Source organism: Ornithorhynchus anatinus, chromosome 2 (assembly GCF_004115215.2).
Source record: "Ornithorhynchus anatinus isolate Pmale09 chromosome 2, mOrnAna1.pri.v4, whole genome shotgun sequence".
NCBI classification, from domain to species: Eukaryota; Metazoa; Chordata; class Mammalia; order Monotremata; family Ornithorhynchidae; genus Ornithorhynchus; species Ornithorhynchus anatinus.
Window position 1 is genome coordinate 52,898,395 of NC_041729.1, and position 19,652 is coordinate 52,918,046.

The following is a 19,652-nucleotide window of genomic DNA, read 5'->3' on the forward strand; positions in this document are numbered from 1 at the left end:
TACATTAATGTCTGTCTCCCCTCTAATAATAATAATAATGTTGGTATTTGTTAAGCACTTACTACGTGCAGAGCACTGTTCTAAGTGCTGGGGTAGATACAGGGTCATCAGGTTGTCCCACGTAAGGCCCACAGTTAATCCCCATTTAACAGATGAGGTAACTGAGGCACAGAGAAGTGACTTGCCCACAGTCACACAGCTGCCAAGTGGCAGAGCCGGCATTCGAACCCATGCCCTCTGACTCCCATGCCCTGGCTCTTTCCACTGAGCCACTCTGCTTCTCTGATGACCCCCAGCTCTTTATGGCTTTCTGGGCTCCTCCCCAGTATAGCTGGGGCGGCCTTCCCTGAGCATGACCCGTGCGTCAAGCAGGTCTTTCTGAGAGCTCTGGATTCTGTTTCAGGGTCCTTTGCTGGCCAAGAAGAAACTCAAAGTCTATTTCTTCTTCCTCTTTTTAGACAAAAGACCATCTACTTCCTCCAAAATACACCCATATACACCCATTCTTAGTCTACATCACAGCTACCAATACTTCTCTCAACTCCAAATCCCATCCACCCTCAATTCTGAAGCTAAGGGAACAAAAAAAGTGCTAGGTCTGGATAGGCCTTGAAGGAACGGAGCTTAGTGTATAGAACACGGGCCTGGGGGTCAGAAGCATCTGGGTTCTAATCCGGACTCTGCCTCTTGTCTGCCAAGTGACCTGAGGCAAGTCACTTCACTTCTCTGAGCCTCAGTTACCTCATCTGTAAAATGGGGTTTAAGACTGGGAGCCCCGTGTGGGACAGGAAAAGGTCCAACCTGATTTGCTTGTATCCACCCCAATGCTTAGTACAATGCCTGGCACACAGTAAACACTTAAATACCATCACTGTTATATGAATGCATAGGTCATTCACATAGAAAAGAAAAACCAGATCTCATTTCCCAAGATGGTTGGTATAAGGCTAAGGGAACATAAAAATCCCTGTAATTAAACAGCCTCCAAATTCCCAACTTTCCCTCCATCCGACTTTGAGACACAAAGTCTCAAGAAGTGAAAACAACAACAAAGCAAAAAAACAAGGCTTCAACTACTAAATCCTTTTATCTTTACTGCCTTCTTTCCTTTTAGATCTGGCCTGATTTCTTTCACTTGTAGGAAACACATTAATTTTTATGCCTAAGCCAAGACATAAAAATCATTTATTTGTAGAAGGATCGCTATGGCAAAACCAAATACATTTTTATACAATACCTTGGGAGATGTATCTTGAGGTAGTTTGCTTGCTTCTAACATAGCCTTCTGGGCAGCTAATGCATCTTTCATACGTCTATCAAGCCTTGATATTTTTGACTAACAACAAAATAAAGCAAATTACAGGGCGAAGAATAAACATTAAACCAAGCTCAAGAGGCTTTCTTGCTTGCTTGCTATGGGTGGGGGTGGGAGAGACAATTTACAAGACTTTTATCAGGTCCTTTTATGCAAGTCAGAGCAGCAAATAACATTAAGTTCCTCAATTTTTGCCATATTGTGCTGGGTTTGGTGCAAGGGCAGTGGAGGCAATTCATTCATTCAATAGTATTTATTGAGTGCTTACTAGGTGCACAGCACTGTACTAAGCGCTTGGAATGTATAATCTGCTAACAGAAAGAGACTATCCCTGCCCAATGACAGACTCACAGTCTAAATGGGAGAGACAGACAGCAAAGCAAAACAGAACAAAACAAAAACAAGACAACATCATCAAGATAAATAGAATCAAGGAGATATACACCTTATTAACAAAATAAATACGGTAATAATATATACAAATGAGCACAATGCTGAGGGGAGGGGAAGGGGAAAGAGCAGGGGATGTGGGGGGGATGTGTCACAGGAAATGTGACACACATTCTCTGCACTGGACCAACACCACTGTACCGCTCTGAAACACACAGCAGCCGCGTTTTGTGTTCAAGTGTGTTATCCTTCAAATAGCTGCATTACACTGCATCATGACCTCAAAGAAAATTTAAAATAAATACAACACTCTGATCAAAACTGGGGGGCGGGGGGTGTCCCCAGCCTACAACAGTCAGAGACACCAAGCAGCAAGTGGAGTAAGCTTTCCGTTATTTGTTGACTTGCACTAGCATCCATAAACCATGCCCAGCAATTTTTCTGCCACCTTTCTGCATCCCAAACTCGAGTTCCTCCCCTTTCCCTTTTGAAAACTAACCCTAGGGACAACAGCAGCCACAAGAAGGGGATGGGATCAGCCCGAGCAGGACGGGTGTGCCAGCTGCTGTTGTGGGCATGGCTGCCTACGCAGTCTGGTCACCCCTTCCCCATTTCCTTCCTGGCAAAGGGAAGGGCCGGGGGAAGCGATTTACAGTGTAATTTTTACTTCTATGGCTCAGATGTCATGTCAAGGCTCATTCCTGGACAGAACCTAAATGCATGTAAGTTCTAGGAAATACAGAGACAGAGAAGCAGCGTGGAAAGAGTGGAAAGAGCATGGGTTTGGGATTCAGAGGACATGGGTTCTAATCCCGGCCCCGCCACTTGTCTGTTGTGTGATCTTGGGCAAATCACTTAACTTCTCCATGTTACCTCATCTGGAAATTAGATCCAGATTAAATTTAAATTTAATCTCTATTAATTAAAATTTTAGATTAAAGAAATTAAATTTAATCTCTTTAATTAATTTAAAGAGATTTAATTTAAAGAGACCAAACATTTTTAAAGAGATTAAATTTAATCTCTATTAAATCCTCATCTGGATTTAATAGAGATTAAAACCGTGAGCCTACGTGGGACACCCTGATTACCCTATATCTACCCCAGTGCTCAGAACAGTGCTTGGCACATAGTAAGCACTTAACTACCATAGTAATAATAATAATAATAAATAACTTACCCCACTTAAAGCTGTTTACAATAAACGGATATTTTCAAAGAACACAACCTGACTGTACATTGAGACCACGGGGATCATTACTAAAATTACAAACTTCAGAAGTCAAAGTACACGGTTTATTAGACACAATAAAAAAGTAAACTTACAAGGAGTTCAACAGCGATGGCCTCATGTTTACTCCTGCACTGTGTTTTTCCAACTCGTTCACTTAATTCTTTCAGTTTATGATCAAATATTTCATGGTTAACAATACAGACCTCCTTTTGGATCAAGTTTTTGATCTAGAAAAAACAAAATAAAAAATGTTAAGACATCAATTTCTAGAATAGTCTCTGCTCAAAAAAGTTTCCTCTTCTGGGGTTACTGCAAAATCCAGTTTGGGGTTTTTTTTTCCCCCTAAAATGGTATTTGTTAAGCACTTACTATGTGCCAGACACTATACTAAGTGCTAGATTAGGTACAAGTTTATCATGTCCCACATGGGGCTCACAGTCCTAATCCCTATTTTACAGATGAGATAACTTGCCATTGTTTTTACGAGATGTTCTTCCCCTTGACTCTATTTATTGCCATTGTTCTTGTCTGTCCGTCTCCCCCGATTAGACTGTAAGCCCATCAAACGGCAGGGACTGTCTCTATCTGTTGCCGACTTGTTCATCCCAAGCGCTTAGTACAGTGCTCTGCACATAGTAAGTGCTCAATAAATACTATTGAATGAATGAATGAATAACTGAGGCACAGAGAAATTAAGTGACTTGCCCAAGACCACATAACAGACAAGTGGCAGAGCCAGGATTAGAACCCAGGTCCTTATGACTTCCCAGCCCAGTTGCCCAGGAACGGTAACTTAATCATTTCAAAGGAAACTACTCCACCATATTTTTTTTTAAATAGTTAGCATATCCTGAAATCATTTGTACTACGCTCCACTTAGAATAGTCAATTTCAATATCTAAACACACTATCCCTCAAGATGTGACATATACCCTCCTCATATATTATACATATACACATTATATATATGAAAATTCATTGATTTTTCTTCTAACATGTACAGTATTTTCAAAGAACATGGCTTGACTTAATCACAGTTTCAATAGGAATAGCAATGAAGCAATGCAGGCTAGTAGAAAGAGCTTGTACCTGGGAGTCAGAAGGACCTGGGTTCTAATCCCACCTCTGCCACTCATCCACTGTGTCACCTTAAACAAGTCACAACTAATCTGAACCTGTTTCCTCATCTGTAAAAATGGGGATTTAGACTGTAAGCCCCATGTGGGACATGGACTGTGTCCAACCTGATTAGCTTCTAACTATCCTAGCAGTCGGTACTTTTTCTTGAACATAGTATTTAACAAATACCATAAGAATACAATGAAATTGTATACTAAGGAAAAAAACCAATAGGCTTCACCTCAATACTGTACAAGAAATTATTATTATTAATAAAAGGGAATGGATTACAACACTAGATGGAGCCAAGTGTAGGTCAACTTTGAGCTAAAATTTACACTGCTTGGACCTATAGAACGTGATTTGACTAGAGACACATGGTAACTGCCATACCACATGAGAGCCCAATAAACACTTCTCTGCTGAGAATAGTTTGCAAAATACAGGGGTCGCCTCGCCCCATAAATGATCTTTTCCATTCTAAGTTTAAGAAAGTGCCGACAAGTAAACAGTAATACATGGGGGGGGGGGCGGTGTTTGTGCTATTACTTGTATAAAAAAGCCCCTAATTTCAGATATGAAATAAGGGAGTTATCTGGAGAAATCCTGTTTGGAAGGCTAATAGGTTAAGGTGAGTGAATAAAACAAATATCAGTGATTGGAAAAAATTTTACCAGGTCACAGACAAAATTGAGACTAATCCTTAAAGCTAGAAATAGGTTTGGAGAGCATTAACCCAAATAACACTTACTTGGAAGGGAATATCGTATCATAGATCAAGTTGGAAATACATATGCTTAAAAAAGGCCTCCGCAAACCACCTCTAGGGAGAGGACGTCTTTCCCTGGGCTTCGAACTGGGCTTATTAAGACATCCCAGGTGGATTTGAGTCAGAACCCCAATCCCTCATCTGCTAAACTCACGGGTTCTTCCCATGCTGTTTTAACTGAAAGACTAAGAGAAAGCATTCCCCACCTCTCAGCTCCACAATGAAAGGGAAGGGCAATCTCACTTGGCTCAGCCTTGTGGGATAGAATTCCTTCAAACCAGGGTTCCTGAATACCTACTCAATTGTACTCTCCCAAGCAGTCAGTACAGCGCTTTTGTCCAGAACAGGCGCTCAAATACCAACTGACCAATCCTGGAGACTGCTTTTGGTGGAAACCTCTCTTATCTGTGAGCTATTGTAAAAACTACGATTTTTCCCTCTGCTAATCTCCCCAGCCTCAGAGCCTTCCTAAGGGAAGGACTTCTGACACCAAGGTAGACAAAACAAAATACACTTGAGTACAAAATCAATCATATTGAGAGAATATTTGCATTTAAGAGGAAGTATCTCAGTGAATCTAAATTAGAACTCTACCTCCAAAAATATTTGTTGCCAAGTTCCTGAGGGGACACAGGGCTTTCTCAGAACTCCTTGGTGGGGGCAAAGGGGAGAGAGAGAACTTCCTTGTGCTTTCTCTTTAGCTTCCTGGAAGCGGGTTTCTGCACTTTTCCTTCAGGAAGCAGTGACCTTTGCTGCTGCCAACTCCTTAACAACATTTTCTCTTTGCCTTATTAAGAAACTCAGGAGAGGGAATGGTAGCGAATATTTAGAGAAGAACTGCGAGTGAACACTCAATGCCCTCAAGAATCTGCTAGGTTGTAAGCTTCTTGAGGTAGGGATCATGTCTATTAAGTACATTCTACTCTTCCACTTGCTTAGAACAGCGGTCTAGACAAAGTAATCGCTCAAATACTATTCACAGACTGACTGCTTCTAATGCCGCCATACATCCTTCTCATGGGGTCTTACAGTCTCAACGCAGGGAGTAGAAACATTCTAATTATGTCCTCAAAGGAAAACCTCTGCATGTCTCTTTGCAGTCTGCACAGAGAATGCAACTCCCCCCTCTAGACTGTAAGCTCGCTGTGATTAGGGAATGTGTTTATTTTTGCATTCTCCCAAGCACTTAGTACAGTGCTCTGCACACACAGTAAGCCCTCAATTAATATGATTGAAGGAATGAACTCGATAATTCAGTGACAAAAGCCTCAGCTATGAAAAGAGTAAGAAATAACTTATGAAACCAACTGATTAATAGTTTTCCATCTTTCCTAGAAAAACCTTGCTCCCACTACCATACCGGAATCGATATTTTGTAACGGCCAATTTCAAACCTTCAATTTTCACAGGATAATTAATTTGTTATTTGATATTTTGAAGCTGTCAGTTTCCCTCATGCTATGCCATTTCCTACATTTGGAGAATATACAACGTATAGAGCTGTCCTTTTCGAAGATGACACTGCAGAGAAGACTGCAGACATAGGTGTGAGCATTGCAGAGAGTGTGACGTTTATACACTTTGTCCATGGCAATCCAGTTATTGCATCTTCTGTGGGTCCTTGCCATTTGAGCGAACACTGCTCAGACACCAATGGTGAAGACTTGTCCTTCCACAGGCAGGGTTTGCTCAGGGTGGTCTAGTGGATACAGCACGGGCCTGGGCGTCAGAATGACCGCGGTTCTAATTCCGATCCACCACTTCACATCCCTGTGCTTCAATTACCTCATCCATAAAATGGGGATTAAGACGGTGAGCCCCATGTGGAACATGGACTGTGTCCAACCTGATTAGCCTGTATTTACTCCAGTGCCTAGTTCAGTGCCTGGCATACAGTAAGCACATAACAAATGCCACCAAAAAAAGTTAGCTTTTCAGTAGTAACTTGACTTTGCACTGAGGCTGACTCTCCTGCTCAAACTGCTGTGCCCAGTAATAACCCACTGTGAGACAGAACATTCCCCATGCTTCAAGTGCCAAGCTTGTCCACACGAACATACCTGTTCCAAGACTCTTCCTCTTTCTAGAACTCCGGGCTTGTTCTCTTCCACTTCCTCTGATGGTTTTGCACGCTTAATATTATTTTCTCTGTTTCCTGAAAGCACTCTCTTCTTTGCAGTACTGCCTTGGGAAGAGGGAGAGGAAAAATTATTATTTTCTGCTGTCACAGAAGACAAGTAATTCTAGTGGTATGACAAATTCATTACTATTTGCACAAATCAGAACATTAATCTACAATTCACTCAGACCACTGACAAGCTTTACGGAGTTGCTCACGAAAAGAAAACACTGAAGACTACATAGAATGATAAAATCGAAGTTGATACCTTTGACCACTGATGTGTGTTTATCTAAATATGGCAAAGAGCCATTAGAGTACCTTTCTGTGTGTGCATTTGCACATCTCCAAGATTTTAAGTTTCTGAAATTGTTTCATATTAAAAATGAGCTGAGGACAGAGTTGAAGTGTCTGAGAAACACCTGACACGGCAGCCGAGGAATTGGCAAACTGTAGATGTCATACTGCAAACTTCTCTGTTGATAATCAAATGGTCCCAACAAAATCATTGTTCACCTAACTACCCAATTTTCTGCTTTCAGCAATTCAGAAAGGAGAATCCAATGGGTCACATCCACACAGTGTAGGTTTGAGAGTGCAGGAGAAATACGGGGATGGAGGTTTGAAGAGCCACAGGAAGGGTCAGAAGTAGCAGCGGGGCAGGGCTATGGCCCAAATATATCCCTGGAAGCCCTCATCGAATCGGAATATGGGTTGCTCCCATCATCCCACAGCACCAGAGTATGTTCTGATTTTTTGGGGGGTGGCTAGAGGCGGGTGGAAATGCTTCCCCAAATTTCAGAACATTGGGAAGGTTCTGGCAGTGGCCACTGAGACTGGGTTGCCCTGAGTGCAGAAGAGGCTGAAAATGGCTCCTTCAATGAATGGTATTTATTAAGTGCAAGTGCTTGGGCCAGCCTGGTGGCTGTTTGGATGGTGATGAAGGGACTGATCCTGGAAATGTGCAGAGGAGAAAATGGATGGATTTAGCAGCAGACTGAATATGGGAGGTGAAAGGGAGGAAGGAATTCAAGATAATGTTAATACTGCAGACTCTGGAGTCTTCATGCATTCAATTTTTCTTCATGTGCCCGCTGCCAACTTCCCAGAGCCTCCATTAAGAGGGTCAGCAGCTAAGTCTTACTTATCCTTTGGTGCATTCTTCCCCAGTGCCTAATGCAGGACGCTGTCCACAAAAGACACTTGCCACTCTCTCCTGGCCCCCCAACTAGAACTCTGACTGTATGATGGCTAGCTCATCCGCAGTTTTTCATCCAAAAAAAACTCAAGTCTTTGTAGCTTGGTGACCATACTCACTGTTGGATCTGCCCTCTGGACAGTAAGATCGTTGTGGGCAGGGAACATGGCTGTTTATTGTCACCCTGTACTCCCCCAAGTGCTTATTACGGTGCTCTGCACATAATAAGCGCTCAATAAATACAAATGACTGACTGAGCATCCCAGGTTCCTTCACAGGCTTCTTTTTCTGCTTTTATTAGAAGCTTTGTAGGTACGCGGTTCTAAGTCTGGGGTAACTGCTCAGCCCCAGGGTCTCGCCATAGCATGCTGCTCCTCACCAAAGACTATTATTTAGGGGATTCAGTGCTTAGACCGGTGCTCGGTACATAGTAAGCGCTTAACAAATACCTTAATAATAAAAAATTCCCTTTGGTACTATTTCAATGTAATGGGGGTTGGATCTGGAACTCTAAGATTCCAGATTCTGATACAGCCTACACTTTCTAAACCTCTTGTTATTCATTTAAAAGTCCTAATATGCTACTGCTGCAAAGTAATAAATAGTTAGTGGCATGTATTCTCCCGAGTTCACTTTCAGAGCAAAATCATCAACACTAAGCAGTTCCTGGATTACTGTCTCTAAAAATGCCCTGAATCTAGTGAGTTTTAAAACATTTCTGGAGAAACAGAAGCATAATTTAACACCAGATCTCAGGTCTCTACTTGGTAGGGAAATCTAACAGTAGATTGAGAGCCCCCTGCCAAGGGGCAGAGACCATGTCTAACTCCCACCTGTTTATTCTTTCCAGCGCTTAGTACAGTGTTCTGCATACAGTGCTTAGTAAACACCACTACTATTAGTAGCAGAAGTTGGTCTGTAGTTCCAAAGAAGCCACAGATGACAGTGGGAACATCAAGATCAGTGACTTATGCCTTCATTTCTTCAGATCGCATCACTCAAGATTCCCACTTTTTTGCTTGAGGCTTTGGATACCCAAGAAACACACAGAACCAAAAAGTATATGTAAAAATTTTAAAAAGTTTCAGCTCTCAAATACATAGTCAGCTTGCTCTCTGACGATTCAAATTGCAAAACTGAAAGATGAGTCATCTTAAGGATACTCACTATATGGTCACTGGCAATCTTTACCTACTGAAGGCCTAGTTTACTGAATTGAAGGACAGTGCAAAATTTACTAAAAGCCTATCTTGAAACCTCCCAACGTGGCACCTAAAAAAATGCTTTGTCTGTAAATTTTATAGAAATCTTCTTTCCTGGGGGGTTGATGCAGGGGTCAGAGGGGTAGGACTACAAATTGGCCATGTCTACATGAGATAGGTACATTTTTGAGAGATGACTGACATATCACTCATTTTTGGCTCAAATCCACAAGTCAATCATATGTACTGAGCATTTACGGTGTGCAGAGCACTGTATTAAGCGCTTGGGAGAGTACAATACAGCAGACATATCCCCTGCCCCACAACCAGGTTACAGTCTAGGGAACTAGTGGCAAATTCCAATCTACTATTAGGCAGGACTGCCCATGCAAATGCGGCCCAATATCTGTAGGGCCTCACTATCGCTTAGGCCTCGCTCCGTGCTCATCCCAAGAATCCTGATGTCACACCTTCCCGGTCAGCATATTCCATTTCAGCATCCTGCCACTGACACCCACCCTGCCCCCTCCCCTGCCCAAACTGTCGCCACTGGCTTCCAATCCAATGCCACCCTTAGTGAGCTTCAGGGCGGTCCCCAAAGTCCAATTATTTGATAAACTGAGGGGAAGGTGTAAAACTGCCAAGTCCCCTCTGGTCTGATTGATGGCAGCTGACAACTGCATCCTCACTGCCGTGGAGCCCACTCAATCTCCCTGGATAAAATAACCCTGTCTGTAGTACCACCCCCAACTTTTTAGTCCTTTCGGGCTGATGTGCAACCAGTCGCTAAATTCAAATCCCAGGGGCAAGTATGGAGTTAATGAGTCATATAAGATCAGCTCCATAACGAGGCAGGGGGATCATATGCAACGGTTTGGGCATACCTTTATGCTTATCCCTTACTGACATGAAATTCTGCACAAAAAAAGTTATAATAAAACTATTTGCTGTCAAAACATCTTCCGACTAACAGGGAGAATCCTTACTGACAAACAGGCAAGAGGGAATGAGGAAAGTTTTATTTTACATTAAGTAAGATTATTTAGAAAAAGAATAATTTACAGAAAACCAAGTAGTTATTTTCTCCTAAAGCTGAGTTTACGCTTCAAATGAGTCACCTTTAATTTTTCAACTCTGTGGTCTCCATTCCTCAACCTCTTCTCAAAAAGTTAAACAGAGATTCATATTATTCCTATTCCAAAACACTCATCAAGGAAAGGCTTGTGAAAGAGGACCATTCTGCCAAAAGAAGCAGTGAGTTCTATGGCCAAACCTATCAAGTGAAAAAGACCAAGTTTTTTGTTTTCTTTTAATTTGGGGGGGAGTGAGGAGAAAGAGAGAGTATATACCAACTCTGTTATATTGCATTCTCCCAAACACTTTTCACATAGTTAAGTGCTCAATACATATGACTGAGTGCAAACATTGAAGATGAACAGACTGGCAAATCAGATTCCACTTAAAATTCTTGTATTCTAAGTTGGATGCTCAGAGCTGTTATAAAAAGTAGCAGACTTTCTGTCCCTGTATCTAGGCAGGGGAGTTACAGAATCTCATGGACATTTTCTAAAGTTTAAGATTAAATGGGACATAATTAAGTTTGCCTGGCGAAGAAGGCACGCTACACTGTTTAGATTTGCTTGTGTTCTTTGGTGTCTTACTTCCATCCCGTGTTTGTTATCGCCTAGGGTCGCTGAGCTGTAGGGGCTTGGGTCAGATCAGCAAAGGTCTAAGCAAATCCTAGCTTCGGTATACCTAGAAGGAAATGACATTTTGGCCCTTGACACATTCTCAGGATTCTTAGGAAGGTCTAGACTAATGCCACAAGCCCCTCTATCTGAGAACTGAGACCTCCGGTCTCCAAGGCATTCCCAGGTCAGGCCCTGGACTTTCTCAGCCCTGGAGTGTCTCTTTCCTTTTACTAGGCAAGCCACTCGAGTTTGGAGTTCTCTGGGGAAATGAATCTTTGCCTCTCCCACAGTCCAGGGCTTAAGGAGATAGTGACCACAGTGAGGTAAGAATGAGCACTGTGACTGGATCCTGTAATGATTCTGGATTTTAGCTAATAAAACATTAGGAGCTCAGAGGTCTGCAGACATTCCCAAAGGAATTACGGATGGCAGCCATCTTTCTGCTCCATTCTGCAGTTCCCAGTTTACCATGATCTCTCAGGGGGTACAGAAATGTCTGGCTTTCCCCACAGTGTGACAAGTGTTTAAAAAATAGTTTCAATCCATCACAAAGTGTGAGTTACGAAAACAAACTCATACAAGGCTAATGACTCTAAAATCAATGGGATGAGAAGAAAATATGACAGTTTCTCTTCTCCTCCTCCTCCTGCAGTCTCTCCTTTACCCTGATGGGTGCCGTCACCCTGTGGCTTCCCACTTCTCTCAACTCCAACATTTGAAGCGGCATGGCCTGGTGGAAAGAGCACGTAACTGGGAGTCAGGTAAAGTGGATTCTAATCTCAGGTCCACCCACTTGCTCGCTGTGTGATCACGGGCCTCAGTGCTTCAGTGAACCCATCTGTAAAAAGGGGATTAAACACCTGCTCTCCCTCTTCCATAGATTGGGAATCCCACATGGGTCAAGGACTACTTTCAGACCTATCTTGTGAACAGGCCAACGCACATAGTAAGTCCTCATAGATACCATAATATTTTTTTTTACTACTCTCTATCCCATCTCTCCTGCCTACCTCTACTTGGGCAACTTGTTTCTCTTCCTTTCTAGCTTCTTTCTTGGTGCTTTAGGAGGCGCTTCCACACCTTCTATGACTGCAAACTCATCTGCAATTTCTCTACTATTGGTGGATTAAAATATTATAGAGCAAAACTAAGGAATGCCTCTCTTAGGTCCACTCAGAGCTCTGAAGGCCACCCACAGCTGGGGAAAACACATACATTGTACATCAGAAAGGGAGTGGCAGAAAGAAAGTGGAAAAGGACGGTGGAAGTGGAAAAGAAAGCAAACAGTAACAGTGGCTCCAGAAAGCAAGGAGGCAAGGAATGGAAGCTATGATAGGAAGAGCAGGTTGTGGGGGAGGCGAGAGGCATGTCATGGCCATTAGGACTGGGTGAGAATAGCAGGTGGGAGAAGAAAGGGCTCCAACCATTTGTTGAGGGGGTGGAATCCAACTGCATGACAACACATTTCTTATTATTTAACAAGAAAAAAACTAATTCTTAGACCATCTATTTTGGGATGGTCTAAAATGTAGTTTCTTTATTTTACTTTAGGTGATTTGGTAAACAGCCAACTTCCATCCCCCACCTCTTCCAAGGTTGTTCTGGCAGTGAAAGCAGTGGTGACATTAATGAAAAGCAGCGTGGCCTGTTGGAAACAGCACGGGCCTGGGAGTCAGAAGGACCTGGAGTTCTAATCCTGGCTCTGCCAATGGTCTGCTGTATGACCCTGGGCAAGTCACTAGACTTCTCTATGCCTCCGTTACCTCATCTGTAAAATGGGGATTAATACTGTGAGTCCCACGTGGAACAGGGACTGAGTCCAACCTGATTAGTTTGTATCTACTCCAGGACTTAGTACAGTGCTTGGCACATAAAAAGCACTCAAGTAATATAAAAAAGTGATAACAGAAACATAGCAACTATGCAACACATTCAGGCCAAGGTGTTAACAGTAGAAGGTGTAAGCATCTCTTAGGACAGGAGAGTCTGTGCCTCTGTAAGCCTGTAGTGTTTAAACAACATCCTGAAAACTTTGGTCCCTCCAACTGGGAGATTTATAATCTAAAAATCATAGGTAACAATCATGACTAATCTGTACTCCTGGGGGTGAAGAAATCCAATGAATGATATAGGATGAAGAAGTAAAAAGCAAAAAATAAAAACAAAAACACAGTAAAATTTGTACTGCCCTGGAGAACATTTGTCTATAGGGCACGACTACAGGTAGTTACGTTCTTGGAAGGGTCCCTCCTTCCCTTCCTTTCCAAACTCCTAGAGTGAGTCGTCTACACTCGCCTCAAATTTCTCAACTCCAACTCTCTCCTGGACCCGCTCCAATCTGGCTTCCGTCCCCTCCACTCCACCAAAACTGCCCTCTCAAAGGTCACCCATGACCTCCTTCTTGCCAAATCCAATGGCTCCTACTCTATCTTAATCCTCCTCGACCTCTCAGCTGCCTTTGACACTGCTGACCAACCCCTTCTCCACACATTATCCAACCTTGGCTTCACAGATTCCGTCCTCTCCCAGTTCTCCTCATCTCTCTGGCCATTCATTCCCGGTTTCCTTCGTGTGCTCCTCCTCCCCTTAACTCTAGGGGTTCCTCTAGGGTCAGTTCTTGGTCCCCTTCTTTTTTCCATCTATACTCACTCCCTTGGTGCTCTCCCTTGGCTTCAACTATCATCTCTACGCAGATGACACCCAAATCTACATCTCCTCCCCTGTTCTCTCTACCTCCCTCAGGCTCATATCTTCTCCTGCCTTCATGACATCTCCAACTGGATGTATGCCCACCACCTAAAACTCAACATGTCCAAGATTGAGCTCCTTATCTTCCCTCCCAAACCCTGTCCTCTCCCTGATTTCCCTGTCACTGTGGACAGCACTACCAACCTTCCCATCTCACAAGCTCGCAACCTTGGTGTCAACCTTGACTCCGCTCCTTCATTTATTCCACACATCCAATCTGTTACCAAAACCTGCCGGTTTCACCTCCACAACATCGCCAAGATCCACCCTTTCCTCTCCATCCAAACTGCTACCTTGTTGGTACAATCTCTCATTATATCCTGACGGGATTACTGCATTAGCCTCTTTTCTGATCTCCCATCCTCCTGTCTCTCCCTGCTTCAGTCTACTTCACTCTGCTGCCCGGATTATCTTTCTACAGAAACGCTCTGGGCATGTCACTCCCCTCCTCAAAAACCTCCAGTGGTTGCCTATCAACCTTTGCATGAAGCAAAAACTCCTCACTACTGGCTTCAAAGCTCTCCTTCACCTTGCCCCCTCCTACCTCACCTCCCTTCTCTCCTTCTACAGCCCAGCCCGCGCACTCCACTCTGCCATTAACCTTCTCACTGTGTCTCGCTCTCATCTGTCCCACCATCGACCCCTGGCCCCCGTCCTACCGCTGGCCTCCCTCCTCACATCCACCAAACTAGCTCTCTTCCCCTCTTCAAAGCCCTATTGAGAGCTCACCTCCTCCAGGAGGCCTTCCCAGACTGAGCCCCCCTTTTCCTCTACTCCTCCTCCCCGCCCCATCGACCCTATTTCCTCCCTCTGCTCTACCCCCTTCCCTGCCCCGCACTTGTGTATATTTGTACATATCTGTTACTCTATTTTATTCATGATGTGTATATATCTATAATTCTATTTATTTTGGTGCTATTGATGCCTGTCTACTTGCTTTGTTTTGTCTGTCTCCACCTTCTAGACTGGAAGCCCGTTGTTGGGTAGGGATTGTCTCTGTTGCTGAATTTGTACTTTCCAAGCACCTAGTACAGTGCTCTGCGCACAGTAAACACTCAAATACGACTGAGTGAATGGAAACCTTCATATCAAAAAACAGTGGTGTTTTAATAGCAAATAAAGAGGTTAAAAGGAAAGTGGTTCAAAAACATCTGAAACAGTATAAGATCTCTGGCTCAAAAATATCTGAAACAGTACATCATCTCTGGAACACCAAGTGAAATTCAGAAAGGTAGTAAAAGATGATAAAGCCTTCCAAAGGTTGTTTGGGACTGTCTGCATTGTCTGACCCTTTCTTTGGCACTTGGCAGTAACTCAGCTGGATTGCAAGTGCTTGAAGTCAGCTTCCATTAAACAATGAATTTTAGATAGTTGCAATTGGTTCCCCCACGCAGTGTTAACGAACTACTAATGAGACGGTTGCCATGTAATCCTGTCACCTGCTTGAAACAAGCTTTCAAGGGCAATTCTGAGAGAGCCTGGGCATACTGTAACTAGTTAATGACTGTTTAGGGCACTATCTTCCTCTATTCTTAATGATAATAATAATAATAGTGTTTAGCACTTACTATGTGTCAAGCACTGTTCTAAGCGCCTGGATAGGTACAAGGTAATCAGGTTGTCCCATGTGGGGCTCACAGTCTTAATCTCCATTTTAAAGATGAGGTAACTGAGGCATAGAGAAGTTAAGTGACTTGCCCAAGGTCACATAGCACACAAATGGCAGAGCCGGGATTAGAACGCAGGCCCTTCTGACTCCCAGCCCGGGCTCTTTCCACTAAGCCACATCTGCTTGTATGACTTTGGGCAAATCACTTCACCTCTCTGGGCCTTAGTTCCTCATTTGTAAAATGGGGATAAGATAGATTGTGAGTCCCTTGCATCTATTCCCAGAGTTTAGCATACAGAAAAGATCTAATAGATTCCATGAGTTTATTCTTTTGTGTTTCAAACCTCCGCCCCTTAAGGCAACTTGTAGAGCTAGGCTTGTGATTAGGATCCTTATTTATCTCTTTCATCATGAGGGAGAACTTACTCAATTACTTCTCTATCATTAAAAAAAGTGAAAACTTATTACATGCCATTTCCCCTAAGTATTAAAAAGTGGTCAAGAGAACTTACTGTGAGCATAAGCTGCTGACTTCTGCAGTGAGACTACACTTGCACATTCTGAACTATCGACATCACTTCTACCGGCCTCTTCTGTCTTCACAGCACCACTGGATTCACTGGATCTAACTGGACTCACTAACCTAGCAGGCTTCTTGTCTGTCACCTCTTGTGGACCTGGATTTGTGTTTAACGTGGCTTCGCTTGATCTTACAGCATAGGCTTCTGCAACTGGGGTCATATTCTCTTCCTGGGGAATCACCCCATTATTCTCTTTTTCATCCCGTCTCTTGCTACAAGTAGTCTCCGACTGGCTGACCGGAGGGCATTCTCTCACTTTGCCTAAATTATCCGGCACACCAACCGAGCCCTCTTTTGACCCCGGACTTGGAGCCGCTTCAGTTTTCTTAGATGGCTTTTTTTTAAGAGCTTCACATTCAAGATTTGGTAATGGGGTGCATGGTGTCTCATCTGCATCTCTTGTGGAGAGCTTGCCACAAGGTTCTTGTGCTTCATCTGACCTGTTGAGCTGGCCCAGAAACTGTTCATTCAAGACTCTCTTTTCTGCCACCGAGTCATTATCAAGTGCTTCTGTTGTTGCCTCGCAGGATGGAGAGAGCAGTTCATCTCTTTTAGGGAGTGCTGAAGTGACCTTGCAGTCGGATCCTGAACTTTCAATGTCCACATTTTTAGGGTGGCTGCTTTGGCCCTCAGACTCTAATGGCTTTTTATTACTTTGCACATCACCTTGTTTAGGAACTTCCGGTGCAGAGGAAAGCGATTTTAGTAACTTTGCTTGTTTCCGGCAACGTGGAGGCATTGTCTTTTTGGCTTTTAAAACCTTCTTGACGGTGGTACTTGGACTTTCCATCTTTGGGATCCTAAAATAAAATAAATTTAAAAACTCGTGTTAAATATTTGCCCCACGATTGAAAGTTTTAATTTGCCCCATGGTTGAAAACCTTAATTTCCTTATAATAAAAATGGCAGTTGTAAGAGTTTTATTCAAATTTAGTCACCTTTACTATGAAATATTTATGAGAAACAAACCTCTCTGCCAACTGTTGAACAGTGATGAACAGATAACTTCGTCTAGATCCACAGTATCAATTTTAGTAAATTTACAGATAGAGCGGTCATCAAGACATCAATTTGGTGACTGTGCCACCTTCCCACCACGACTCCCAGGGTCCCTGCTCCCCACGTGCCCTGGGTATGCTGGGTCGCAAGGATTTAAGCTGCCATAAATTTGCCCTGCGGCCTCTCTCTTCACCAGACAGCCGAACACATCCACCGGAAACCCGCAGCCTTCCTACCGAGATGCCCAGGGCCCTTGGCGTCCCCCTGATGGCAAGCTACCCTTCCTCCCGCACCCTTTCTTCTCCAAAAGAAGCCTCCAATCCCACCTGCTTTATATCTTTGGCTAGACAGTAAAAAGGGTTCAGCATCCACAAAACTACAGAAAGACTACCGCGGCTGCTTGCTGGAGCGGTAGTTGAAGCTGCAGTTATGACGGTTGGAATCTGAGCTGCACGGATTCTGAAATTCTGCTCCTCTAGCCGCAGGACCCTCCTGATTTTCTGTTCTTATTTTGTGTATCTGTCCAAGTCTTAGTGCTCTGTTTTCTGTTTCCTTTTGGGTCTTTCACCAACATCCCTCCCTTATATTCTTATAATGGGGGGGGGGGGGTGCCTAATTCCCAACTGTGGATTTTGTCCCAGTGCTTAGAACACCCACCAGTCAGTAAATCATATTTGTTGAGTGCTTACCGTGTGCAGGGCACTGTACTAAGCGCTTGGGAGAGTACAATACCAGTTTTACAGGCAATTCCTGCCCACAATGAGCTCCACACACTAAATACTTAATAAATACTCTTACTACTACAACATTCACCTGGGGAACGGGGGTATAGCCCATGTCAGGTCCTGATAAGTCTCGTAGCTGCCTAAGCAAGAATAATGATGGTATTTGTTAATAATTTTTTTTGTGTCAAGCACTCTTCTAAGCACTGGGGTAGATACAAGCTAGTCAGACTGGACACAGTCCTTACACCAAATGGGGCTCAGAGTAAATGGCCACATTATTTTACGTGAGGCACGGAGACATTAAGTGACTTGCCCAAAGTCATGCAGCAGACACATGGCAGAGCTGGGATTAGAACCTGTCCGGGCAAGAGTTGGTTTTACCCAGGAGAAGCTGCCGAGTGGATCTGGGGGTGCAACTGGCTAGCGAGCACACACAAGGGCAAGACAAACTCTGGTTTTCTAGTGTGGCTCAGTGGAAAGAGCCCAGGCTTGGGAGTCAGGGGTCATGGGTTCAAATCCCGGATCTGCCACTTGTCAGCTGTGTGACTGTGGGCAAGTCACTTCACCTCTCTGTGCCTCACTGACCTCATCTGTAAAGTGGGGATTAACTGTGAGCCTCACATGGGACAACCTAATTATCCTCTATCTACCCCAGCGCTTAGAACAGTGCTCTGCACATAGTAAGCGCTTAACAAATATCAACATTATTATTAGCCAGGAACAAACTCTACTTCTACTCAAGCAGCATGGAGTAGTGGATAGAGCACAGGCCTGAGAGTCAGAAGATCATGGGTTCTAATCCCGGCTCCGCCACTTGTCTGCTGTGTGACCCTGGGCAAGTCACCTCATTTCTCTGTGCCTTAGGTCCCTCATCTATCAAATGGGGATTGAAACTGTGAGCCCCACAGGGACTGGGTCCAACTTGATTTGCTTGGAGAAGCAGCGTGGCTTAGTGGAAAGAGCACGGGCTTAGGAGTCAGAGGTCGTGGGTTCTGATTCCGGTTCTGCTGCTTGTCAGCTGTGTGACTTTGGGCAACTCACAACTTCTTTGTGCCTCAATTACCTCATCTGTAAAATGGGGATTAAAACTGTGAACCCCATGTGGGATAACCTGATTACCTTGTATCTATCCCAGCACTTAGAACAGTGCTTGGCACAAAGTAGGTGCTTAACAAATACCATCATTATTATTATTATATCCACTCCAGCATTTAGCAGAGTGCCTAGCACACAGTAAGCACTTAACACACTATTATTATTGTTATTCAAAAGAATATTACAATCATTGCATACGGATACCCTTACAAACCACAGTAGTTATGAAAGGTACAGACTACGGGAATGCAGAACAGCAAAAGCATACATTCACGAAGGCTGAGTCCCAGGGCTGCCATGTCTGGTCTTTGGGTCAGCAGGAGTATGCTAAATCTCCAGCTGGGAGTCTGAGGGCTACACAGGCAGAGGTGTCCCAGGGAACTATAGGAGGGAAAGTCACCAGACAGTGCAAGAGGTTCGTTTTCCCTTTGAAGACTGGGGAACCCAGCAGTGGCGATGAGGAGGATTGCATTGAGTAGTTGAAACTTAGGGCTTTTCTACTGACGGACTGTACTTTCTGAGAGTTTACTCTGTGCAGAGTTCTGTATTAAACGTTTGGGAGAGTTCAATTCAACAGAGTTGGTTGCCACAGTCCCTGCTTATATACAGTGTGGGTGGCAGGTGTTGTTCTGAAAGCTTTGGTGGGTTAGCATTGAGGCTAAGGGCCATTACCCCTGGCTGGTGGGCACATCTCTTGGGCCAGGGTGCAGTTTCCTGATGCCAAGAGATGGTTCTGGTCTACACCTACTCCCCATAGCATCAACTACCATGTCTATGTCACTATGCTCTAATGATCAATTTAACCCTTGTGATTTGGGAGTGACCATTTCTGAAATCCACCATAACCTTCTCACCTGT

At 43.8% G+C, this 19,652-nt stretch overlaps 1 protein-coding gene across 1 annotated transcript in view; it reads right to left on the bottom strand.

Moving 5' to 3' along the window:
• Nucleotides 1-19,652, bottom strand: part of ATF7IP2 (activating transcription factor 7 interacting protein 2) — a 56,248-nt gene that overhangs the window by 14,262 nt on the left and 22,334 nt on the right. Inside the window, exons 2-5 of the mRNA XM_029058429.2 lie at nucleotides 15,907-16,775; nucleotides 6,888-7,012; nucleotides 3,032-3,166; nucleotides 1,238-1,336 (exon numbers count right to left, since the gene is read on the bottom strand). Coding sequence (XP_028914262.1) covers nucleotides 1,238-1,336; nucleotides 3,032-3,166; nucleotides 6,888-7,012; nucleotides 15,907-16,765 — 1,218 coding nt within the window. The 5' untranslated portion in view covers nucleotides 16,766-16,775. The remainder of the gene's footprint in view (nucleotides 1-1,237; nucleotides 1,337-3,031; nucleotides 3,167-6,887; nucleotides 7,013-15,906; nucleotides 16,776-19,652) is intronic.